The sequence below is a fragment of the Amphiura filiformis genome, chromosome 4 (assembly GCF_039555335.1).
Source record: "Amphiura filiformis chromosome 4, Afil_fr2py, whole genome shotgun sequence".
Lineage (NCBI taxonomy): Eukaryota > Metazoa > Echinodermata > Ophiuroidea > Amphilepidida > Amphiuridae > Amphiura > Amphiura filiformis.
In genome coordinates, this window is record NC_092631.1 from 35,386,119 (window position 1) to 35,413,340 (window position 27,222).

Sequence of the window (27,222 nt, forward strand, 5' to 3'; positions counted from 1 at the left end):
TAAATGGGGCTACCTGAATGGGTGACTCCATTTCAAATCTACACCCCTGTGTGGGAGATTAAGACCCCTGTGTGGGAGATTAAGATCATGGAAGTATGGATTTCAACTGGAACACCCCATATAGTTATTCATCTCTATGCAAAAGTCATGATAGTATGTAAATGGATTTGGTCAAAGGACACATGATTTTTTTGTCTCTGTAAGAACTTATAACAACATATGCATGCAACCCCCGGATGTTTTCATTTATCCATTCAAATTCTGAAAGGCAAATATCAATTATATTGTCATAAGTCATTGGAAATTTCAAGGTAGACATATGCCAAAACGTTTCAACAAATCAGTAAAAACAAGCAAAACCACTATTTTCAAACAAATTCACTCATGTCTAGTCTCTGCTTCTGATGATTTCAGTTAGTTCTGTCGTATTTTCAACTTTGTCCAAGTTCAGTGTTAACTGTGCAATGCGTAAGCAGAGTTAAAGCTTCCAACATGTCATAGGTTTGCTGCTGTCTTGTCGGCCTCCTTTAGTGCACGCCTCTGTCACTGTTCTTGTCAAAACCATACTTACGTATCACCACATACAAAACTGGGCAATGCTACCATTCTGTAATTGCGAGTTGTCATTCCAGTTCTGTCTATGACAACGTTTGTCTTCTGCAAAGTTTGAAGGTCTGTGACAAAGTATGTCTTCTGCGATGTTTGAAGGTCTGTGACAAAGTTTGTCTTCTGTGATGTTCGTAGGTCTGTGGCAAAGTTTGTATTCTGCAATGTTCGAAGGTCTATGACAAAGTTTGTCTTCTGCAATGTCCGAGTTCTCCTGAAAGCATTCCCATGTCTTGTCATTAACTATGTCCTCTGCTAGTTTTGTAATAATGCCGGTCTTAACACTATTTCACCTACACAATATTTTGGTGAATAGTCTCCACATTATGTGATAATAAATACACAGGTCTTGAGTACTACACTGTTAACTGTAATAAACCTAGTAGATGACAGACCTACCACTCCCCCTTTGATACACACCATGGTACAAATTCTACCTGTTTACGTCAAACATGTTTGCTTGTTGTAAGTCAGAGTGGCAAGTTTTCTGTTTTCTTAATGCCAAATTCCATGTTTTTTTTTTTCCATTTCTAAAGATTCTAGGCAAATCAGACTATAAAATTTAGGTTCAAGAAACACTGTAACTGTCATTACTATGTTTTGCAAGGTCCCTTTTAAGCGCTTTTCCTTGGTAAGAGGTTATTTTTAAAATAAAGGAATCTCATCTACATAAAATACAAATGGACTTGACAGATTATACATTCTTTTTCTATGTAGTATAGTTTTATGATTCTATCTTTTGCACAGGGCCTAAATTATTTGAAAGGTCATGTAGACTCACAATTTCATGTCATATCATTGACCTAAAGTTTCAAGTTACGTTTAAGGGTCAGTCTGTTTGGCAATTTTTTATAAACTTAGTGACTCTGGTTACTCGTAAAAATGGTCATCACACAGTACTTAAAGTAGGTATTAAAGCTGGCAACATCCGCAAGTCTCATTCATGTCAGTGTACGTTGACTCCTGGTAATGAGCAAATTGTCATTGGTAATGTAAATTTTGTCACCTGGTAGGTAAGGTGAAGACAAGTCATTTGTTTTCTGCTACAATGTCGTCTCCAAAGGTTGAACGCTAGGTCATCACAGCCGGGATGGTATTACATGTAAATTTGTACTTGGACTGCTGGTAATGAGGCGAAACGTCATCGGTAACGTAAATCCACTGTCATCTGGTGCCGTCATATGTACATATACCTTAAATCTTGTCATCTTGTAGGTAAGCCGAAGGCCAGTCATATTTTCTGCTGCGATGTCGTCTGCAAAGGATGGGAGCTAGGTCATCTCAGCTGGGATAGTATTATGTTTGTACTCCTGGTAATGAGGCGAAACGTCAACAGTAACACAAATCCACTGTCATCTGGTGCCGTCATATGTACATAAACCTTAAATCTTGTCATCTCGTAGGTAAGGCGACGCCCAGTCATATTTTCTGCTGCAATGTCATCTGCAAAGGTTGGGAGCTAGGTCATCACAGCCGGGATGGTATTACATGTAAATTTGTACTTGGACTGCTGGTAATGAGGCGAAACGTCATCGGTAACGTAAATCCACTGTCATCTGGTGCCGTCATATGTACATAAACCTTAAATCTTGTCATCTCGTAGGTAAGGCGAAGGCCAGTCATATTTTCTGCTGCAATGTCATCTGCAAAGGTTGGGAGCTAGGTCATCTCAGCTGGGATGGTATTATGTTTGTACTCCTGGTAATGAGGCGAAACGTCAACAGTAACACAAATCCACTGTCATCTGGTGCCGTCATATGTACATAAACCTTAAATCTTGTCATCTCGTAGGTAAGGCGAAGGCCAGTCATATTTTCTGCTGCAATGTCATCTGCAAAGGTTGGGAGCTAGGTCATCTCAGCTGGGATGGTATTATGTTTGTACTCCTGGTAATGAGGCGAAACGTCATCAGTAACACAAATCCACTGTCATCTGGTGCCGTCATATGTACATAAACCTTAAATCTTGTCATCTCGTAGGTAAGGCGAAGGCCAGTCATATTTTCTGCTGCAATGTCATCTGCAAAGGTTGGGAGCTAGGTCATCTCAGCTGGGATGGTATTATGTACAGTACTTATAATTTGTGTCAGACAGAAGTGTGGCGTCTAGAGCGATGGTGTCTGTCATTCTTTGCGGGTTTATGTACACGTACAATCATCTGTCTTGTGTCGTCTGTCTTGTCAAGCCTGTCAGAAGAATGGTAAGAAGCGTTAATAAATGCAAGTAAAACAAGTCAATTAGTTATTGATGTACTTCTGCAGCTGCTGCTGTGGGAGAAATGATGAAAACTTATTTATTTTGTTACGACAGAAGTAAAGCTGCTCTCCTTATAACATCGTATCAGACAAACAAATCTTCACACACATGAAAAATATAATCTTTTGCATATTGGAATTTTGTCGTTGGACAGGAAAAAATGCCTATGTGTCATTGGCCCCTGAACATGTTCGAATCAAAACCTCCTATGAAACCTCTAGGCAGTTTTGTTTTAAACATGTTCAAGGGTCACAAATACATATGAGGTTTTTCCTGCATAACAACGAATTCTTGACTATCAAGAAGATTTACACATGAAAAATATTAAATATCTATTTTATTGTAGAACTGGTGCGGTAAAGAGTGATCAATTTACTTAATTTATTTAATAAAGTAGCCAAGACAGAAAAGGGCATCAGTTTTTGAGTAATACAGTTTAAAGTTTCCTTTGCTACATCAGCAAATGGTGTACTAACTGTGGGATAGGGAGGACTTGCACATGGGACTCGAATACCAATGGTACAAAATTGATCTCAAATTTTATGGTGTGTACCGGCATGTTTTAGACCCAAATTCACATTGATTGTGTCCAAATTAGCGTTTAAAAAATGTATACATTGTACAATTGTGCCAGTGAAGTACTTTTGGGGCTTGGATGACTTGTAATTTTGCTCCGCTTGGAAATTTTGTCTGGTATACTATTGCACTTGAGCTTAAAATTTCAAATTCAAATTCTTGCATAATTAGGATTTCAAAGCATTCAAATTACAGCTCTAAAACCAAACCAATTCTACAACAAACAGATGTCACTTACTTCAGTGTCACCAATCATCTGGATGAAACAATTCCACAATAAGTTTGAAATAAACAAAAGCTTCCCAAATGTGGTCAAGTTTAAGCATTGAATGAAGGGAAAATGTTCCCACAAAATGAGCGCAAAGTCGCGATTTGGTAGTTTTCAGACCTGAGTTGATGTTTTTTGTTTGACATGCACCTGTATGAGCCAATATATAGTATGTCCTTTATGAATGCTCCGCTGAGCCCCATTCACAAAGGACATACTACTGGCTTGCAGAATGTCAAGTCACAAAGACCTACAACTGTCTTGTATAGGTACGCATCAAATAAAGAACCCAAATTCACAAATCAGGTGGTCTTGAAACTACCAACTACCACACCACCCCCTTAACACACACATCACCTCTTCCAAATAAGGATATCAAATATAACCACATAGCGTGTGTGCCTACCACAGAATTAAAACCAGAAAACCCGGACTCCCTATACCATCACATACATTGATTGGCGCTGTCAGCTATGGGGGAAAAAATTGGGGGCATTCGGGTCGTTGCAGATGGTACGCGGAAAGGAGTGAAAACAATGTATCTCATTTGAAGCGTTTAGGTATGGCGCGTGCAAGTCGCACCAAGTGCATCTCCCAATTGCGTCTCATGCGATATCATGATCACATGACAATGACTGCCTCACGCGCATTCCGAGCTCAACCCAAAACCCACCAACATTTTGCCCCATGCATGTACCAAGATTATGGTCGAGTCCTGGTTCTCTGGTTTTAACTCTGTGGTGCCTACTCAAATGTTAACTCATTCCCCAATCCACAAGCCATACCTTGGACCAGGCAATAAAATGTATTGATAGGTCACCACTATACACTGCTACTGCACCACCCCTTAACACACACATATCAGCATTTCCAAATAAGGGCATACAATATAACCACATAGTGTGCCTACTCAAATATTATCCACTTGCCATACCTTGAACAAGGCGCGGACACACTCCACATACGATATTATACAACATCATCTTGGATATGCAATTCATTGGTTGGTCACCACTACATAACACACACATGTCAGCTCTTAGGATATCAAATATAACCACACAGTGTGCCTACTCAAATGTTAACACATTCCCCAATCCACTTCCCATACCTTGGACAAGGCGTGGACACACTTCATACACATAATATTATACAATATACAATGCAATCTTGGATATGTATCGATTGGTCACCACTACATACTGCACCATACCATCAACATGGCGGCCGAGTCCTGGTTCTCTGGTTTTAACTCTGTGGAGCCTACTAAAATGTTAACACATTCATCAATCCACATGCCATACCTTGGACCAGGCATAAACACATTTCACACACATTTTGGATATGTATTGATTGGTTACCACTATACACTGCTACTGCACCACCCCTTAACACACACATATCAGCATTTCCAAATAAGGGCATACAATAGAACAACATAGTGTGCCTACTCAAATATTATCCACATGCCATACCTTGAACAAGGCGCGGTCGCGGACACACCCCACACACATGATATTATACAACATAATCTTGGATATGTATTGAGTGGTCACCACTACATACTGCACCTTCCCCATAATATACCCCTTCCACACACATGTTAGCCCTTACACATGAGGATATCAAATATAACTACATAGTGTGTGCCTACTTAAATGTTAACACACATTCCCAAACTTCACACCTGATATTATACTAAATACATGGCATATACCCCTAAATGGGGTAATGGCTCTAAATATTGCCTTTACATGTACACATACATTCTCAAAGTCAAACTTCACACATGATATTATATTATAGTATTAATCTTGGCATGTCTTATAATATAGCCTACCCCTTGGCTCTAAATAGCGCTTTTACATTATCAGATGGATGTCTTTGTTTTGCTGGGTGACCCTGGCTGTGAATTAAAATATCAAATGTCCTCAAAAAGGAGGCTCTTACAGATGCACACGCACACCCCACACAAACACATCCTGTGAGATTCAAAACAACTTGGATGCATGCGCGCCACACACCTCACACAAGCGCACAAAGTCGTTCTGCAAGATTTAAAACAACTGAGATGCACACGCACATCTCCACATAAAAGCACAAAGTCATTCTGCAAGATTCGAAATAACTTAAGATGCACATGTGCCACACACCCCACATAAACACACAAAGTCATTCTGCAAGATACAAAATAACTTGGATGCATGTGCACACCCCACACAAAAGCACAAAGTCATTCTGCATAACTCAAAATAACTTGAATGCACACGCACACCCCCATACGAAAGCACATTGAAGTCATTCTGCAAGATTCAAAAGTAGATGGACAGCGGTTCTCGGATGTCGCGGTTTTCGACGCACAGCATCGACCGTGATGTGGCCTAAAAGAGGAGACTGAATTTGACCTTAGACAACACCTGGATGACCCCAAAACAACCTTCCAATGACTCCTGGGTGACCCCGGATGACCCCAAAATGACCGCCCAAAAATTTGGCTCTAAATGTTGACTGTGCCCACCAAGTTTCATGCCCATATAGTAGTTTTTACTAATTTGACCTCAGATGACCCCTGGTGACCCCAAAATGACCTTCCAAAAATCTGGCTCTAAATGTTGACTGTACCAACCAAGTTTCATGCCCATAGGATAGTTTTTACTAATTTGACCTCAAATGACCCCTGGTGACCCCAAAATGACCTTCCAAAAATTTGGCTCTAAATGTTGACTGTACCCACCAAGTTTCATGCCCATATGACAGTTTTTACTAATTTGACCTCAGATGACCCCTGGATGACCTCAGATGACCCTGAAATGACCTTTCAAAAATTTGGCTCTGAATATTGACTGTACCCATCAAATTTCATGGCCATATGACAATTGTTACTAATTTGACCTCAGATGACCCCTGGGTGACCCTGGATGACCCCAAAATGACCTTCAAAAAATTAGGTTCTAAATGTTGACTGTACCCACCAACTTTCATGCCCATACAACAGTTTTTACTAATTTGACCTCAGATGACCCCTGGGTGACCCCAGATGACCCCAAAATGCCCTTCCAAAATTTGGCTCTAAATGTTGACTGTACCTACCACATTTCATGGCCATATGACTATTTTTGCTAATTTGACCTCAAATGACCCCTGCATGACCTCAGGAGACCTTGACCCACTAACCAATACAAACTTGTTCTGTCTGGGGTCAAGATGCACCCACCCACCAAGTTTGAGAGCGTGCGACCCCTAGTCTCCGAGAAAAGAGGTAAATAAGGAAAATGGGCAACCCCCTTGACCTCAAATGACCTCAGTAGATGACTTTGAACCTCAACAAAAAAAAAGTAGCCAGAGTTTTTGACCATGACCCACCTATCCTGAAAATCTGAAGTTAATCCGCCCATCCATGCCCGAGATATAGCCTCCGGACGGAAGGACAGATGGATGGAAGCATGGACATTGCAAAAACAGTATGCCTCGCGGTGGAGGCATAATAACTGAGATGCACACGCACACCCCCACACAAATACACAAAGTCATCCTACAAGATTCAAAACTACTTAGATGCACGGGATTGCACACGAGCTGCACACACCACGCAAACGCACGAAGTCATCCTGTAAGATTCAACACAACTTGAGATGTGCCCTTACACCTCCACACAAAAGCACAAAGTCATTCGGCAAGATTCAAAATTACTGCCTGATTTACATATATGCGAATGTAAAATATATCAGTATATCTCTCACTCTCAATCTTACTCTTGCTCGCTCACTCGCTCATTTTTTGAGCTTTCATTACACAGGGTTGCCCCTTCAGTGCAAGGCACTGCTATCCTGCGCTAGGGGGACTTGCATTGCTCCTTTGCTCCAATTTAGATATTAATTATTTAATTCAGTTAGGGAATAACTCTACTGTGTGAGTACACTGAATATCACTTACCTTCCAACAATTACAAAGACTGTCGTAACTTACCTATGTAGTACGAGGGCGCTTTCTGCTGTCATCCATTGGCTCAGCCGGTAACACTTTCAGTCTAATACCCGCCAATTCAGCACCGTGTAATACTTCCATGGCCTTGTCTGCACTCTTCTTATCTGAGGCGGTAAGAACATACAAAATTGTCTTGCTGATTAGTAAATTACACTGTATAATATATGTCCCTGTTAAATTTCACATTTGTAATATAACCCCTAGATGACCTATGAACTCCCATCTGTTGACATCACTATTATCACTGTTCCCAAGGGTTCTTGTGTCCAAGTCCCATTTAAATCCATCAAAAAATGTACATGAAATATGGAGTTACTTTATGCATTTATACCATTAAATTCAAGTAACATAGTAGATGATATGAGAGCAGGGTCTTAGCTAGAAATTGAGGGTTGCCCGTCATTTGAATAAATTTGCCTGTCCTAATTTGACCTTTAAAATATTTACCAGACATCTTTAGCCCATTGGGGGTTCAAAGAGTTCAAATATGTGCTGATATGGCCTTGTTCTACAATTTGGGTCTACTAAAAAGGGCAATTAGCTTTTCAAAACATACAATTTATGATATAGCATCTGTCAAAGGCATTAATTTTGCCCGTCCCAGGAGCAAACTGGCCGTCTAAAATGACGGCCAGACGGGTGGCTAGCTAAGACCCTGTATGAGAGCAACCACGCCTGTTGAAACTGGCAATAGTTGCCTTGGTCAAATTGAGAGAAATGAAATTCTATTAAAATTAGTGTTTTGGTGCAAATTTGTTATCAAATCATAAATAATGGCCAATTCCAGGATTATTTGAGTTGAAATGATCTTCTTTGTGTCATTTTAGGCAAACTTTTGAGGCTCTTTAGAGATACACATTTCAAATTTACTTAAGGGGTACTACACCCCTGGCCAATTTATCATATTTTTGCATTTTTCTCAAAATTATAGTGCATTAGTGACAAGTAAGATATGTATATTATAGGGGCAAGGACTAACAACTACTGCACTGGAAATTCAGCAACTCAAGAGAACTTTGATTTATTGATCAAATATTGGTTTTCCCTCATTTTTGACTGCAACTCCACAACTGTTGTCTGTGCTGAAATAAAATATTCAGTGCAGTAGTTGTAGTCCTTGCCCCTATAATATTCATATTTTACTTGTCATCAATGCGCTATAATTTTTGAGAAAATGGCAAAAATAGGCACAAAATTGGTCAAGGGTGTAGTACCCCCTTAACAATCTAGTAATGTGGATATAGGGCTGGACAATTACAAAATATCGATGCCTTCGATGATTCGTATGTCAAAATTTTAGCCTTGACCATAAACTTTTTTTCCATCTTTTATGACTGCCTAGATCTTGATCTTTAAAGAAAAAAATACATTTGAAGCAACTAGTCGCCTTTATAGCCAAGAAAATTGTATTTCAACAGCTGCTATTTTACACAACAACATACATGGTAATGTATTTGTGGTGTGGGCCCTTATGGGCCTCGTTCCGATCGCACTTGGCAGAAAAAATAATGAAACTACCCTTATGTAGGTCACATGTGAATAGATCCTATACAATTGCAAGACCTTTCTGACCTTATTATATCAATCCAGGTCAAAATATATCATGCATTGCTTGATTATTCCAAATGGCATTTCCAGGAGTTATCCAGGGTCCCTGTTGTGTACAAGATTGTGTAGGAGGTATATAGGTGTCTGCACTTCACTCAAGTGTGACAACAGGGACTCTTTTCTACAGTAATCCTCATCGAAATCAATGCAATGCATGACCTCAATGTTACTGCAAGCGTGACTTGGTGGGCTATTTTTACACATTTACTCGTTTTAAAAGCAAGTTCTTTCAAAAAGATACTACCCCTATACGTGTCAAACATTGCCTGACCCATAGGCAATGGAGTTCTTTCTTATCTAAATTAATCCCCCAGACAACTTGACACTGCAAAGAAGTCGCAGGAGATTCCAAAAACCCGAATAACGCTAAAATGCCTGAAGTGGGCGGATATGTGAAACCGGTATAAAAACAAGAATATAGATTCCATGGTGTCACATAGTCATCACGATGTCAATGTGTGCTGGGGCTGCCAAACACAAGAAAAACACCCAATTATTTGCTGATGGAAGTGGGGGGAATGACCAATGGTCATTGACCAGGGGGGGGGGATGACCAATGGTCACTGACCATAAAGGGATGTGAAACAAACATGTCTCACATTTCAGTTGACATTTGATTTGAAGGTCTATTTTGGTGTACGGATTGGTAATTTTTGAAAATTTGCCAAACATAACTTTGAAAATTTACTAAAAAGGTGCAATTTTGTTTTTTAATTTGACAGAAAATTTAGGCTTCAGGCAACAAAAAAAAACACACCTTGTTTTATGGACCCGGCCGATCTCGATTTTGCATTTTGGGAGATTCTTTTTAAATGTTGCTAAAATCATGTGAAATCTGCTATTTTTTTGGCCAAAACTGATTGATTTTGACTGGGAAGTCTTCAAAATATGTTTGCAAATTATTTTGAAAGGTGTTCTGATAAGTCTAAAAAAAGACTTCAAAGAAAACAAATAAATTAATAGTTTAAAAAATCAACCGACCCTATCTGAAAAGTCTGTCCGCCTGTAAAAAAAAGTTTTTTTACCATCGCCTTAGGTATAACCTTGGGTCCTATTTTCTTTGCAAATTGGTATAGCAATGGGTCAAGCTTTGACTTTTGGTGGCACTTCCGGCACCAAAACAAACTTGAGTACCCCCTGGGTGTTCCGCACTACTTTCAACGGTTTACTTACCTGCATACTTGGCAAATCCATGGTTTCTATTATTCAACATGAACACTTCAATGAGATTGCCGAAACAGGAGAACGCTTCTTTCAACACAGCTGGTGCCGGGGCACGTGGAACACACACTATGAACAGACGCTCTGCACACTCACTAAGGGAAATAAAATAAATAGAAAAAATTTCATTTAAACAGTATTTCACTGATAAATCCTAAATTAATCCCCATGAGGATAAAGACTACATTTCTAGGCGTTTTCAAATCGTTTTTAATATCTTTGACCTTTTGTTAACAATATTTTGAAAGAAAACGTGGTGTAGAAAAAGTTAGTGGTCAGTGAGGAGCAACATAATTGATTGTACTTGGCATTACTCAGATTCAGTTCTAATCTACAGCCATATGGGGTCCATTTCACTCAACTTTAAACTCTTCGTAACTCAAAGTAACTGTTCGTAAAGTTACGAATACTCAATACTAGACACAACTTGTAGCAAATCTCTATTTTTTTCGAAGGGTGCCAATCGTAAGTAAGTTTAGTGAAATGGAACTTACGACTAGTTGTAAGTTATGAATGATTTTGAGACTTACAAAGTGAAATGGACCTCTGTTCTTATTGAGATGTTACCTCTTATTCCTGTATCATACTTAGCAATCTCAAGGTGCGTAGTGGTTTTTTTTGGCCAATATCTGATCGATAAGTCGCTAGTATGCCCTAGCGTCAAATCGTAACCAGTTGACTTGAAGGCAACTTTATTGCTACATCGCTAGCCAATACTGGATGCTGATAGCCAGTGTTCGAATTAAGGAAAAATAAATGGTTGTCCCACGGACAACCAGATTAAAATTTCTGGTTGTCCGTCTAAGTTTTTGGTTGTCTGTAGGCCTACAAAGGTGACTTGGCTACAGATTTATGGTTGTCCGGCGGACAACCGCATCAATATTTTTGGTTGTCCGGCGATTTTTTTAGTTGTCCCGGGCAAGCGGACAACAAAATTTGAACGCTGCTCATAGCGATTGTGCAGACGCTACCAGCGTTTGACGACTGGCAGCTTTTGAAGCACATGATGCGATTGCTAGGAAGAAATACCCTTTTAAGAGTAGGTCAGGTAAATTATACAGTAAAGATAAAATTGCTTAGATCAATAAAACAAAAAAAACAAAAAAAACATTGCAGGCAGCCTACCTTCCTTCAGGAGCCATTGGTTGCAGAGGCGGCAAATCTACAGAACAGGGAAACCTCATCACGGCTGCAGGACTAAACACACTCTTGCCATCGCTGTAACTGTAGGGGATATTACAGTAAGATATTTGTGTTATATATTTGTTTGATAAGAGGTTTCATCCAGTGGCGTAGATTTCTTTTTGACATTGTGGGATGGGGTTGCAAAAATTTCTTGGAAGTATAGTGAATCCAGCACCTTTCGGCAAAAAAAACAAGTTTATGGTACAAATGCGTGAAGTGCACAAAACATTTTGCCATATTGAAGCTAAAATGGTGACAAATGGTGCAAAAGTGGAACAAATGTGTGCCAAGAGTGCACTTTTTGGTTAAAATGACCAATTATAAAATTAACTTGATCAGAAACCCACATACAGATGTCAACATGGGGGGGGGGGAGGTGATTGTATGGATCATCCCCAATCAAAATATGGGGGGACCTTTATATAGTACAATCAGCCTCACATTAAGGGTGGTGTAGTGTAGACTGGGAACACTTAGTTTTACAAGACATCCAGCTATAATTACATGCCCTCTTCTGCATGGATATTAAGACAATTGACTCAGATTGAACTTCACAACTATATTCAATAGTTCAAAAAGCACAGTCCCAGACTTTCACTCCAGGAAAGCAAAAAAAAAAAAAAAAAAAAAAAAAATCCCAGCATCTATTTACTGCTGCCCAGTTTTTCTGCATGAAGCAGCATACACTGCTGAATGCGCCATTTGTATAAATCTACATCTTAGTGAGAAACCTACATACCCAATCTTGATAGCATCTTCCTCGTCCTGTAATCTGATTTCCAGTGGGTAATTAGGTGGGTATTCAAATCCATTCAGTTTCTGTTTGGCAAAGATGGCTGATGATGCCGACTTGTAGCGCACATGTGCCACGCCTATAAAAGAAAGTAGGGTGTTTTATGACAATTCTTAATTAACAATGTATTCAAAGTATATAATGGTCAACTGATTTGTCAGTTGTATCATGCACAGTTGAATATTAAGTTGGGGGCATCCAAAGTTGAGATTTTACGAAAAATGGTTATCACATATATAGGGATTACTTCAATAGCAATCAATTAGATATGTTATGTGAGAAGTACAACAGTTTAATATTTTGGAAATAAGTTTCAAAGGTCTTCTTTTAATATACACATGAATTGTTGAATTTTAATGCCGAAATTGGGCGAAATAATGACAATTGTGGCCTAAACATCACAACTTTGTCAATTTTGTCCCGGTATTTCGATGGGTGGTACGCCACTATATTGGTAACATTTCAGGGGTCTGTCAGATGGGCCGATTAGGAGAATAGCATGTCCGAAGACAAAAGTAGCTTGCCACTATATATACACTGCATTGAAAGCTGATGTCCATTCAAAAAGACAAATGTACACAAAAATATTTGTGATAACCTAGCAATAACAATATTGATACAACTAACACAGGGCAGCGCATGGTCTACATGCGCATATCGCATCTGGTCTGGCTTATATAAATTCTCACCTTTTGGTCCCCATTCCCCCTGTTCCATTCTGAGATCACAGTATTCTAATCCTGGAATGATATCAAATAACTTGCTGAGCTGATGCTCCTTCACTTCTCCTCTCACCGTCACCTTCAATTTGGGTGAGATGCCACTGGTATCTGCCGAGTCAGGTACTGCAAGGGAAATCATACACTATGATTTTAATTACAGAAGGGATTAAAAGATTGCACAAACCAGTCTTCTTACATATTATTCTTAATTTGTTGAGTGTGGAAATAACAATGATATTAAAATACTGACCCTCTAACCCGCCTAAAGGAGTTGATGGACCAGCCAATGCAGGGGGTCGGTATCCCCCTGGTCCTCCAGATCTTGGACTTAGGCTATCGATATAACCACCATACCCGCTGCCACCATATCCACTTCCTCCGTACCCACTCCCTCCGTATCCGCCACCGTAAACAGCATCGTAATCTCTCTCGTAGTCACGGGCGCCGCGGCTACCTCTGTATGGGTCGTAATCGTAGTCATGGTAGTCATCTCTGTCCCGTGTACTAGCTCTTGAATCTCTCTCCTTGCCGTGTGTTCTTGGTTTTGCTAGGATGGCTTTAAAACCTGAAGAAAACAGAAATGTGGAGCATCAAAAATTGCTTGTATGTTAATTTTTTTGATTTCTTAATTTTACTTATAATATTCCCTACTGGACTTTTGTAAAAAAATCAATCACTGCGTTTAGGTGCAAAAGTTGAAGTCAAAATATGCAAATAATCTCATTAATATTCATAAATATGCAGATAATATAAAACTAAACCACTTGTTTGACTTTTGAACAATGTAATTCAGCTTTCAGGCCGGCCGTGACTTTGTGCTAATAAAATCATATTATGTCACATCATATCCAAGTATACAGCAACACAGGTCATCATATATATATCACCCTAGCTGTTTTGGTTCATAAGATGTTGCCTGAAGTAGAGTGGATTATGATTTTACCTCCGCCTGTAAAGTCAGACAGCCAAATGACCAGGAAATCATTTATGCCATAACAAAAGGGCCACATAACACTATTGTTGTGTAACTCTCTAATAATAGCGTAAAGGGCCCTTATGTTGGCAGGTTAACACCTGATTAACAGTTACATACAGAGTAAACATAACACTTACCCTTATCACAGTTTTCTATGGCCAGTGCTGCTGATGACACTTTGCGATAGCGTACAAATGCAAATCCTTTGTTTTCTCGGCTTCCTTTGTCTCTTACTATGTTCACTCCACCAATGTCCCCGAATTCTATAACATACAAAAATAGAAATTTTGAGTCATTCATGAGGTAGAGCACAATATTTTCACAGCAAGTAAGTTCTGAGTTCTGTCTCCCTGGGTTAAAAGTGCAGTACCTCCGTTGGTAACTACCAGCATACACTGTATTTTGCTTTATGAGCAGACAGATTGTACATTCAAAATGTCTACCAAGTAAAAAGACAGTAACTGGTATGTTATTTACTTGCAGCTACCACATTTCATTTTGGAGTACAATTGTTACCACGGCAACAAAAAAAACACATGTTCTAGACGACTGGGCGGACTTTCCAAGTAGGGTTGGTCATCATGGATTTTTTTCTGGAAGAGGATAAATGACCATAAAAAATAACAGTAAAAAATAACGTAACGCTAGAAAAACTGATCATTAAAAAGTTAAATTTTTCCCCCCAAAATATCCGTCAAAATCAATCCACTTTGGCCAAAAAACAGCTCTTACTTGCACACAGCTAAACAAATCCCCAAAAAGCAAATCCTGGGTCAGTCGGTCCAGTAGAACAGTGCTTTTATTGTGCCGCCTAAAAAGAACCACAAACAAACATACATACAACCACTTGCCTCCCAAGCAAATGAACAGTAACTGCTACATTACCTATTTGTATTTGGATTTAGGAGTACACCAAGTGTTTAAAATCAAGTCACTTTTGCTAATTTGATACCAAATGTTTTGATCCAGTTTGTATGCAGGTATGGATTCACATAGTATTACCTTTGAATCTTTCCCTGACATCTTCCTCTGTGAATGTTTTTGGAATCATAATGAATACTCTCATCAGTTCCTCCTGCTCATCTATATCTCTGTCTGTGTTGGAATACCGGGCATTGGCTATCATGACCTGCAAAAAAAAAGTCAAAATTCCATTAGCAAATCCCTGACTACTATTTCTTCCTGCCCAGCTGTTCAGTGGCAGCGTTGAACCAATCAGATTGGTCATTTCCAAATCATTTCCAAAACCCCTTCATTTGCTGATCTAATGAATCGATTAATTATTTTCATGCAAAATCACTATTTAGGCTTCAAGATTCCTTGTTTCAACTATCTTCCATCAATCAAAATTGTTATCAGAGGTAGGTGCTTGAAACTGCTAAATTGAGATTTTGTCAGTGCATAGTGCTCCCAGAGCACAAGGCCTAACGCTAAGTCAAGGTTGAAAATCATTGATTATCAAGACAAACCGTAATTATTTTCTCAAAGAGTGTAGGACATGTTATTTTAGGTATCATTTACTGATCGGAAACGGGATCAGATTGGCCTATTTAGCAAGCTAAATGATCGGTGATTGGCAGATTAAGATCTAGGTGCCACTACTTTCATGCTCTGTTGCTATAGTATACTATCTAAAGAGGTTGTCACAGCAACCCATGGTGCTCAGTCCAGCCCTTTTGGCCTTGCGTGGTCCGTAAGTCCGTAAGGGCCAGAGACGGTGGCTAATATATCAGGGTGGAATGGCTCATCACTATTCAGTGGCAAGCAAACTTCAGTCTGTATTACTATTTGGCCGAAAAGAAAAACATCCCTGCAAAACGAACTAAAGAATTGTTTTATGCCATTATGAGACAAAATTTAAAATTTTGTATCAGGTTTTTTCTATCTTTCAGGTCTGACACAAAGTTGCCTGAAATCATTTATTTTTCAATCATATTTTTTAAAGTGTATTGACAGCTTTGCTATTCAAGGTGGATTGCAATTAAAAATTGTGACTGATTAAAACTTCATACACCATGGCTAGAATTAAAATTTCAACAAGAATATATGACTCGATGATCTACTATTTCCATGATTCATGCAAAGATTATCTTAAATTTGTGTGAATCTAACTTGATCAGACTGGATGAGAATCAAATGGTTATTGACAGCAACTATTGCAAGAATCCAAGTTTGGTTCTTGCACCATGCAACAAAAATTCTACACCTGATAGCCTACTCTTGTCCAAACCAATTTTTTGAGCTTCCCTGGCCTGTACTAACCTTAATGGTTCTGTTGTTTGATTGGCCAGGAAGAGGTCTGCCGTCCGATTCCTCCATGGCTTTAGCTGCATCCGAAAACTTGGTATACTTGACATAACAGACTCCTTTACTCTTATTGGTCACCTGAAACAAAACACATTGATATCAATCAAATTACATACGATGTACCATTTATCCATGGAAGGAGTGATCAAAACAATAAATACATCAATGCATTGTTTTATTCTAGACAGGATATCATCAGAAAACCTAAGTTTGATTGGTCTTGATCTGATGAATTTCTTTATGTCAAGGATATCATCAGCCTGTGAATCAGTTCAGGTTTAATAATTTCGCTCACTTTGTTATCAAATAAATGTCTCCTACATCAGTGACTTTTACTTGGTCAATGCAGGCCCAAGAGAGAATACAGACTCAAGATAAAGACAATGCTCGATTTATTTTATTATTCTCTACATACTGACTTATCGCTTTGAGGTTTGTGCATAATACGCACTATCAACTATTAATAATATCATTATTATACTCAGAAGAAATTGTTACTCAAGTTGGAAGGGTGTACACAAATTAGAATGAATGGATAAGTATCATGGCACCCTTTTAAAATCCCTCTCACCCAGTGACTTTCACTCTGTTGTTGTTACCTAATGACCCCCGTTTCAATCATTGAGAATCAGTTTTTAATATACTGTATAAATTGGAATAAATAAGTATTCAATCAATGATACACAGTTCATATTACAAGATCGAACCTAATACTAGTCATGAAGGTCCTTCATCATGTTCATTCCATCTACATGTAGAGTCCACACCAGTGGCGTAGCCAGGATTTTGGAAACGTGGGGGCACAACTTGAAAATGTACCGACTGAAATATTTTTGCCGACGGAAGTGGTGATTTGTTGACCCAAAATTTTTTTTGCATGGTTTAAAATTTTTTTAAAAACCCTGGCCCCCCGACTGGCTACGCCACTGGTTCACACATAGAAATAGAATGCACTCCCGCCTCATATCCCAGGAATGGTGAAATGGGCCAGCTTCAAAATAGGAGATTATCCGATCTACTAGGCGCCAACCTGTTAGCTTGACCATAATGATAACAGCTGTTTCATGCCTTGATATGCATTGACACAAAAAACAGCACACGCAAACAAAAAAACCTCATACCAGGTGCTCTGTTACCTATTAAGCAAGAGATGATTGTATTATGCCACTGGGAATGAGACTGAGAGCATTTTGCCTAGCTCAGTGAGACCTGACTCCATACCTTGTCTTTGACACACCAGATGTCTTCAATGGGACCAAACTTCTCAAAGTGTTCCCGCATCTCTTCCTCTGTGTGTGTTTTGGCACAGACGATGAAGAGTCGACTGTTAGGTGGGTTATCCATGTTGCTTCTCCCGCCATCTCGCCGTCTTTTACCACTCCCATCACCAGAGTCTAGATAATAAATACAAACACAAGTAAAACTTGTCATTAACAAAAGCTGTTGATAAAATCAACACAAAACAGGGACATTCTCAGAAACCTTTAAACTGAGCAACTGAAATATACCCCAAATGCATTGATTTTTCAATGTGTAAAAGCTGAGGAAAATTATCGGATTTTCACTATAAGATGATGTTCTGTATACCTTTTATTTGCCATTTCAGGTTTAAAAATAATTAATGTATGTATCACATCATGAAGTCAAAATAACCATCATATGCTAAAATATTTTTTATATGTGCCTTTAAATGAAGCTTTTGAGAACCTACACAATTCTTTGCAGGACTGATACATGTAGCTCTCTCTCTCTCAACCATCTTTTACCCTTACCTTTTACATGGTTTTCATGTGAGCACTACTAGCTCATGATCCTGGTATCTTTACATATAGGCCTATATTTATTACTGTAAGTCTGCCCTTTTTATAGGCCTATAGCAGGCAAGCCTCGAAATAAGCAGATCTGGACCAGGAGCCACACATTTGGAAAAAGCTGCTCCTAGTTAGAACTAGTTCTAGTTCCTTGGCAGGGAGCGAGGCGCACAGTATAGGACTGGTGGATTAATGTCAGAGAGGGGTTGTCATGGTCCCATATAGACACTGAACAAGTGCTACTCCTAGTGGATCAGAAGCCATTTTTAAAGAGCTAGGAGTCATTTAAATTTTAATTGTACATGTTAAATACAAAAACCACTTCAACTACCAGGCTCTATAGTGGAAAAAAATGTAGAGCCTCAGGTTCACATGATTTTGGTGTGGACCAGGAACCAAAATGTTATGACCATTGGGTAAATGGCTCCTGGGTGCCTGCTTATTTTGAGGCTTGATAGCAGGAATTTCCAGTTTGATGACTTGGCAAGTGAAACAGATTATGCACCATCACTAGGATCTACAACATGCTCATCTATCAAGGCACAGTTCTTTAGCCCCAATACATTTGCACATTCATTGAATGACCTTTGAAAATTTAGGTACAGAAACTCATACTCTGAAACTTGAGGTCAAATTTTGCACTATGATTGTTTAATTGAGGTTGTTGAACTATGCCATTGGGATGAGGCCATTGTGGTCCATAGTACCACAACCAAGTGCATGTGTCCTTTACAGTCAATCCTTTCTATTATTGTCCTTTTAATTTGCTGCAAATTGCATGACCTTTTCTCTCAATCTGTTTTGAACATTTCAGAAGTTTTAATTTAACATTCAGATTCATAGAAACATATTTGTATAAAATCTAGGTCACCATTTGCTTGATTTATTATTACACCCAAATTACATTTATGTTGTTGTTTAAATATTTTATCTAAGCAAAATTTCAATTCTTATAAACTCTGTGCTAAAATGAAGGAAATGGTGAAATTATTAGTGGCACAAAATTATTTTGCCTGTTGAGCCACCCCACCCAGGGACTGGTGGTGCATGCAATTGCCACTTTGCAGTTGCATGCAGCTGAGCGATATACTTGATCAAGTCTTCATAATTCATATTGCTATGCAAGTAAGATTAACCATGTTTCATTGAAATGGGAAGGTTGTTGATATGTAGCAAGGCGGCAGGGAGGCCATGGCCGCCCCACTTGTTGAGAAATTTGTTATATGTTTTTCTTTAAATATCTTTATTTCAATTTGGGCATATATTTGCATTTCGGTCGCCCCACATTTTGCAACCTTGCTACGACCCTAGATATAGGACTACCTAATTTGCAGTATATGGGACAAAGTTGTACAGGCTGCTATAGACAACCCCTGGCCTATACAATATCTGAATTGTCAATCATTAAAATGCAGCATAAGCCCCAGGCCCATCAGAAGCAAATTAAAAGTGGTATGGCCCACTTTGGGGGTCTGGGGGTCAAACCCCCCAGCGGGGTTTGAAGGGGCAGAGCCCCTCATGGGGATTCAAGGGGCTTCCACCCCCTGGAACCCAAAGCACTTTTAAAAATGAAAAGTACAATTTCAACGGTAAGTTAATAGTACTAAACTTCAAAACTAGAACATTCAAAATAAAATTATAAAACATTTTTACCAATTCATGATAAGACTCGATTGCAGTACACATGACACTAAATTCGTAAGTCACACCTCAAAAAAATAAAATAAAATGCAAAATCAAAAAATCACTAAGTTATAAAGTTATCATGTCTCATATCCCTGATTATACAAATATTGAATGTTCATGAGTACAATGGTAAAAATATTTTCATGAGGTGAAATATGGACTGTTCCATTCAATTTTTTATTGTTATTGTTTAGGCTGAAAAGTGGTACGACCATGGCCGTACCGGCCGTAGCGGTTCCGACAGGCCTGATAAGCCCCGTTCCTGTTGGATCCCGGGAGTTGGATAAATGGTGTTGTTTTGTAACATATCAGCTCACCAGGACTTAGAGTAAGGCTAGGCCAATATACTATACTGTGTGACCTGCAAGCAAGTTAGTTTCACCTATGGCAATGCTCATATTCCCACTTGACTAGTTCCAATACAGACCTTCACCTACACAAGTTGACTTTCACCTCTTCCCACAGTACTCAGCTGTTCACATTCTAAATTCTTGTCTTCTTTACAAATGCAGTCAAGCATATTAAAGAAATAAATACATGCCTGGTATAATAGTTCTACCGGTCCTTTATAAGAAGATCGACCTGCAAAATGAACCATCATGGTTCTTTTTCATTTTCAATTGGCCTATTCACCATTTTCCCAGGTGAATGAACATTAATAGACCTAAGGCACTTGAAACTTGATTCTGAGTTTAGCGTCCACCGCCCGCGTTATGAATTTTGTGCCGCGTTTGAGATGTAAAATCTGAAAATAATTCATTATTTTGCAAATTACTACTTAACCAGAAAGAAAATTTGTTCTGCAAAATTTTTAAACCCCTTTTTTTGTATTTGAACCCTTCAAAAACTATAGAAAGCCTTGAGAACTAGATGAATCCATCTAAATATTTTAGCATTAAAAATATACAGGTTTTTGACCCTTGCTCTATCCAATTATTTCAATTATACCTTTGGGATACCAGGGTATACTAGAAGAGAAATCACCCTAGCCAAAATGTTTTTACCAGATTGTTGATGTTGTAAATAATTTAACTAGGAAAGACCTAGTTTTGACAAATTGGTGCCAAAAATGTATTTCATAATGTTCTGCATGATTGTTATTTTTGTATTTAATGAGTTAATCCACCCACCATTACCCCCTTATCCTCAAATGTATACGGAGAAGTTAGTACAAATTGGAGTGAAGAAGACTGGCATGGTATACTTCGGAATACATTTAGTTTGTTTTAAAACTTGAAAAACAAAAAGCAAGATAATTATACTTTTATAAATGTTTATGTGTGTTTGTACCCAATTAGAATGAATAAAAGCGCATAAGCATTGGTAAAAGGCCGCTGATAATGAAACTTTGAAAATAATGAATAATGAATAATGAAATAGTTGCCTCATTATGAGCTGAAAAAAATGGGACGCTAAACTCAACATCAAGTTTCAATAGCCTAAAATAAAAATATAAAGATAGGCCTATCAAGCAAACAATTCGAACAAACAATTGGGTAAAAAAATTACCGTATATATATTTTAAATAGGCCAACTATTTATTAAGTTATAGATTCTATCATTTCTATGATGGTGTATTGTCATATTCTGAATGCAGATTTTTATTGAAAATTTGCCTAAAAAGTACCATCAAAATCGGGCCATTTTGATTTAATTTTTCTCTATTTCTCAGAGGGCCCCCCTCAGCCACACCCCTACATGTACATCGCTCAAGTGCTCAGTGTGGCACGAAAAACGCTGATTAACACCTACTGCAAAAATGATCACTAGCCACCACTGGTGACTGCTCTCCCACTCTGTACAGAGACCCCCTGATAGGAGTACCACAAAGCACTATGGGATAGGTTATTTTCCCTGACTATAAAGGACAAGGATTGTGCAGTAAACTTGCCAGTAGTTTTCACAGAACCCATTTTCCTTATAAGCAACCATGGTTGCCACACAAGGTACCTGGACTGTGCAATTGGGCTACTTTCAACATGCACATATACCAGTATGTCTTCTAAACAAATTCTGACAATGACGGTTCATGCCTTAGCCTACTCCTTGTCCCTATAAAGAAAGCAGGATCCAGGACAGTACCTTGGCAGACCCAAAGGCGGTGAAAGACCAACAGTTTTGAGATTTTTAATCATGTTTTTTTTTTGTTTTGGGTAAAAAAATCACACTTTTTTGTTCAATTGCAATAATGTTGAATTTCTTTCTTGCTTATTTTGAAATCCAAATTAGACCAGAAACCTGGCATCTCTAAAAATAGGCCCACAATTTGGCAACTTCTAAAGGACATTTTTTAAGTCTCCAAAGTGCTATACTGCTGTTGCATCATGTTTCTATTATTTTTTGACTATATTTACTTCATAGAGCCTGGACTTTGAAGCAATTACAATTAAAATCAAATTATCTTCCATTGTGTGATTTCTTTGCTGTGTTCAATTAAAGCACCAAATATAAAACTATTTGGTTTGGGTAGTAGAACTAGCCCCGTTTGCAAGTACTATGTAGTTTTGGGTTGCCTTTTCATACTTTGGACTGCATATTGGGCTAATAAGCGGCACCTGCTGCATCCTGGGGTATGGTGGTTGCCACACTGATGAATTGTGGCAACTCTGACACGCAATCCACCACACTGGCACTTGCATGAACACCTTCACCTTGTCTCAGTTCCTAGAGTACTGGTAGTAGGTACTGGTAGTTTCTACTGGTGTATTTTCAGTTCACAAAATCTTCTTCTTTAGAGTTACACACAGTTTTCTACTAAGGTGGTGTTTTGTAAACTGAACTATGACAACTGTGAGGGTGAAAGCGCACACTCAGACTCTGGTGGAACTGTATAAAGAGTCATCTCTCTTGTGGGACACCACCAACCCTGATTACTTCAATCGGCAGAAGCGCCACCAAGCGTTATGCTATATTAGCGAAGCTATGGGACTTAGTGGTGAGTGATGTGGCATTGACCACTTTGGGCACTTATTCGCTGTAGAAGTGACGTCATAATCGGATTAACTACCATAGCTATAGGCCTATGTATAGATTAATACATTGCACCGCACTACAAGCAGGTTGCACTCATCACTTGTGTATATGTCTGCAATCATAGATTGAATACAATACCGCTCTTTTCATAGATACTAATCTTACAGGTGCGAGTGATCAGCATATGGTTTAATGCATATACCGCGTGAACATTGTAGTGCAGGGCAGGCGTGGTGCAGGGCAGTTAACAGTTGCAATGGTAGCCTATGTCACTTCTACAGCTAATACTGCCAAAAATATTTTGGCAGTATATTCACGGTTCTGAAATTACCTGTGAAATAAAAACCTCACAAATTTTTCTCATTATACAGTACACATAAAGGACAAAAAAGGACACTAATACAACCCAACTTGACCCCATAAAAAAACAAGAAGGAAGCAGGCAGGTGGAAAATCAGTTTATTTGACAGAATGGTTAGGCCTATACAAATGCAAAATTTGGTTTCCTAGACTGTAAAATATCAATGTATTTTAAAATTAACCCCAACATGTCTGTGTTTTTTCGTTAATATTGGAAGGGAAAAAATGAACGAAAAAGGAGAGAAGATCAGGATCAGAATTTTGTTTCACACTGTAGTCTTGATTCTTGCAGAATAAATTTGCGGGTTGCTAATCAACTTCTGTGTAAACTTCAAAAGTTTACAGATCTGTTTTGTTGTTGCTAGGATTGATTCTTGGATTCTCGCTAAAATTCTGACCCTGAAGATGAACAAACAAGTCACTTGGTACCCCCCAGATATCGAACCTTACGAGCTTTTTTAGATCCTTCACATGCTACGCACAAGATCAGCGACTTCTACACAATGTAGTAACTGGACTTTCGATGGCCTGGCCAGCAATTCCATTCGTATGACTTAGAGTGATTGCATCATGGCATGCACAGTGGTTTTCCTTGAAAGATTTTTTGTGGTATAAAAGGATTAATATTAAGAAGAACACATTTAGTTTTTAAATTAAATTTGCTAAAACTAGAAAACCTGCCATCCCATTCGCCTTCCAATTTTTTTATAATTTGGGGGCCAATTTTCAGATTTCCACTCCCAACCACACATATCTCTTATAAAGAACGCCCCTCAAGTTCTTCATTATTCTTTTCTAATTACAACAACTATTTAAGTCATCACTTTTATACTTTTTACTTCCAGTCCAAGACATCAAGAAGAAAATCCACAGTTTTCGCACCACCTACAGCCGACAAAAAAGTGCCCTCGCTGCCTTACAGCAAGCAACTCCCCTAGAACAAATCAAGTCAACTTACTACCTGTTTGATCATCTTGATGAGTTTCTGGCTGACCATGTCAATGCAAGGAACAAGATGAAGCTTAAGAAAAATGTGGTAAGTCTTAAAGTACTTCAATTTGTGGCACCAAATTTTAATAAGGTTGTTATTTTGGAAACAAACGGCAAGACTGAACACATTTTAACCTTTACCCAGAGTGGCCAGCACACTTTAATTAATGTTGACGGAAAAAGAACACGGGGGCGGGGGACAAAACAAAAACCAATGCAACAGTAAGAATCCCCTTCAGACCAAGATGGAACAACCAAAGGCTTCAAAATGAATATAATCATATGTACATGTTCCCAAGGACCTTCCAACAGCAAGTCCTAGACCTTCCAACTACGAGTCACTCACTCACATCAATCAAATAACTTAAATCATGACATTGCACACACACTTGTAAATGTACGATCTGTAGAATCACATACAAGCCTCCAAATGTAAACTTTAACCTTGTTGATTTTACTGCATACTAATTTTGCATCATTGCAGAAATCAACCAAAACTGGCGACAACTGCGCAGAGCCAGTAGGCTTTGGCGAGTGCTCCAACCAATCAGATAATTGCAGCATAGACAGTGGTAACCATGGTTACAGTAATGATGAAGATGAGGCTGACACCAACCCAGAAGTATGCATGGAAACCTGTCCACAGCTAGATGCTCATGGGGCCGGGGAAGATGAGGCTGAGCAAAGTTCGCAGTCCGACTCCGAATGTGAAGTTCATGACCAATTAGACAAAATGGATGCAGAATACATGAACAAGGTAGCATCTCAAATCAAAGAAGAACATCAAAATGAAACTGATAAATTTACTGAAACAACTCAACTTCCCACTCAGGCCAGATTTCAGCCCAAAGTAAATGAATTAGAACCAGGTCAATCCAGTCCAAATCAAAATGCAGCCACTGCTCTAACTCATATGGCACATACGAATGAATTAATGAGTAATGTCCAGACTTCCCACGCTCTGCTGCAGCCTGTTACATCCTCAAAAACAGAAAATAGGCAGTATCCTCCAAACTTGAGTCCTGAAATTCCAATTGACCTTTCAATTATCCCACCAGCAGCTGATCATGATCATCTCCAACACATTCGTATGATCACAGATGAAATTGAACACACCTCTTATCGCCTGATCACAACCAAGCCGCCATTTTCACCGCACGTACATACACTCAGCAATGCCACTCAACCAAACAGTCTTAACTCGCGCAAATTACCACCACATAAAAGTTCAAACACATTCCCTAGAAGGCCTCGGTCACAGGGAGATATGATGCCAGGTCCATGCAGGCCCATCAGTGCTCAAAATAATACACACTTTCCAACCGTACCACGTAATAGTTCACCATATCCCGCAAGCCTTGACAGGTTGATGATTGATCAACCTGTAAATCTGGAGAACAATGAATCTGCTGTATTTGGACAACTTGTCGCATTGGAATGGAGGAAGATTAAAGGACACAGAGCAAGACACACGGTGAAGATGAAGATCCAGGAATTATTGTATGCAGCTCAGCATGAGCACACATCAGAAGAGAGTCCTCTAAGGGTGACCCAATCTTCATCAAGCACATCTAGTTCCAGATGTATGGCTTCTTCACTTGCAGTGTGTCATTCGGCTTCACAACACCATTGTACAGCCGACTGCTGGCATATGAAATGAGAGTGTCATGGTTTTCCTTCAAACTTTTTATTAAATGCCTTTTAAAACATATACATGTGCCTTTTTAAACATCATTGAGTGCACTACCATTTCAGTAAACCATGCAAGTTTAAGGGTAGACAAGGTATTGTTGGTCGAGGCAGCAAAAAAAATTATTTTCATTATCTAAATCAATATATTATTGTATTGTAAAATAACGCTTTGATGTTCTGCACAAGTTCATTCCTGCAAGGCTGCAATTATGACTATTATTGATTAAAGGGTTTATGTTTTAGTGACAGTTAAGTTTGATATGATTTCCATTTGTAGTATCATTACAATTTAACATTTTCTGCGGTTATAGGGGGTGATGAAAGACATTTCAACGCGGGAGTACATAAATTACAGATCATATGTAAATGCCTTATTTTTGTCTAAAAGACAATACATGGCTTTCGGCTGAACCACTAGCAGGCTATGTTAGCACATCTATGACAATGACAAAGGCACCAAAATCTTAATCTTGATGAATTTTGATCGTACGGATAAGCAAATCACTGAATGGGCTTTTAATCAATCATACCTGGGTTATGAGTTGCATTGGCTGTGACATTCATTCTACTGTATAGTGGCACATTTTGGCTAGGTTTTTATTTAAATTTGGTTAAGGGATCCACAATGAGCGTTTATTGCGTTTCGACAGTATTTTTTGTGGGACATGAGAGCACCTCAGACCTATCGAATTGCATTCTGAATCTGAAGCATGTCTTTCTGATATCAAATAATTTTCATTTTTTAAAATCACAATATAATACAAATTTTATGACAAATGATAAAAATTTGATATTTTTCAAATTTTTGATATATCAGTCCTCGAAGTAAATTATATAAATCTAATGATATATTCTTAAAGTGTATGTAGCAGGGAGGAAAAGCCGACGGTCAATTGACAATTTTGACCTTTCATATTGAAGATATGGATTTTTTCCCAAAAGACCTAATTTTTTTGGTGTTTTGGGGAAAAAATCCATATCTTCAATCTGAAAGGTCAAAATTTTCAATTGATCGTCGGCTTTTCATCCCACCTACATACACTTTAAGTATAAATCATCAGATTTATAAAGTTTACTTCAAGTACTGTTATATCAAAAATATCAATTTTTAATGATTTGCCATAAAATGTGTATCAAATTGCGAATTTCAAAAAATCAAAATTATTTGATATCAGAATGACATTCTTCGTATTCAGAATGCAATTCGAT

General features: G+C 38.6%; 2 protein-coding genes across 2 annotated transcripts in view; one reads left to right on the top strand and one right to left on the bottom strand.

The window, feature by feature from the left end:
* Positions 1–442: 442 nt before the first annotated feature.
* The window catches only part of LOC140150836 (RNA-binding protein 45-like), a 39,357-nt gene continuing 12,577 nt past the window's right edge, over positions 443–27,222 (bottom strand). The window contains exons 2-12 of the mRNA XM_072172978.1: positions 17,723–17,895; positions 16,457–16,579; positions 15,197–15,323; positions 14,332–14,457; positions 13,469–13,783; positions 13,186–13,341; positions 12,443–12,575; positions 11,644–11,742; positions 10,471–10,613; positions 7,672–7,793; positions 443–2,791 (exon numbers count right to left, since the gene is read on the bottom strand). Of these exons, the coding sequence (XP_072029079.1) occupies positions 7,672–7,793; positions 10,471–10,613; positions 11,644–11,742; positions 12,443–12,575; positions 13,186–13,341; positions 13,469–13,783; positions 14,332–14,457; positions 15,197–15,323; positions 16,457–16,579; positions 17,723–17,895 (1,517 nt within the window). The 3' untranslated portion in view covers positions 443–2,791. The remainder of the gene's footprint in view (positions 2,792–7,671; positions 7,794–10,470; positions 10,614–11,643; positions 11,743–12,442; positions 12,576–13,185; positions 13,342–13,468; positions 13,784–14,331; positions 14,458–15,196; positions 15,324–16,456; positions 16,580–17,722; positions 17,896–27,222) is intronic.
* LOC140150835 (uncharacterized) lies at positions 22,642–26,710 on the top strand. The gene is made up of 3 exons (XM_072172977.1): positions 22,642–22,933; positions 24,177–24,367; positions 24,806–26,710. Exons 1-3 carry the CDS (start codon positions 22,780–22,782, stop codon positions 25,979–25,981), a joined length of 1,521 nt encoding a protein of 506 aa, XP_072029078.1. The 5' UTR covers positions 22,642–22,779; the 3' UTR covers positions 25,982–26,710.

Excerpts from the sequence above, each read along its gene's own strand:
- LOC140150835 (XM_072172977.1), top strand. The coding sequence starts at position 22,780 with ATGACAACTGTGAGGGTGAAAGCGCACACTCAGACTCTGGTGGAACTG. Across the intron at positions 22,934-24,176 it reads CGAAGCTATGGGACTTAGTG|TCCAAGACATCAAGAAGAAA; the intron begins GTGAGTGATGTG and ends TTTTACTTCCAG. Across the intron at positions 24,368-24,805 it reads TGAAGCTTAAGAAAAATGTG|AAATCAACCAAAACTGGCGA; the intron begins GTAAGTCTTAAA and ends GCATCATTGCAG.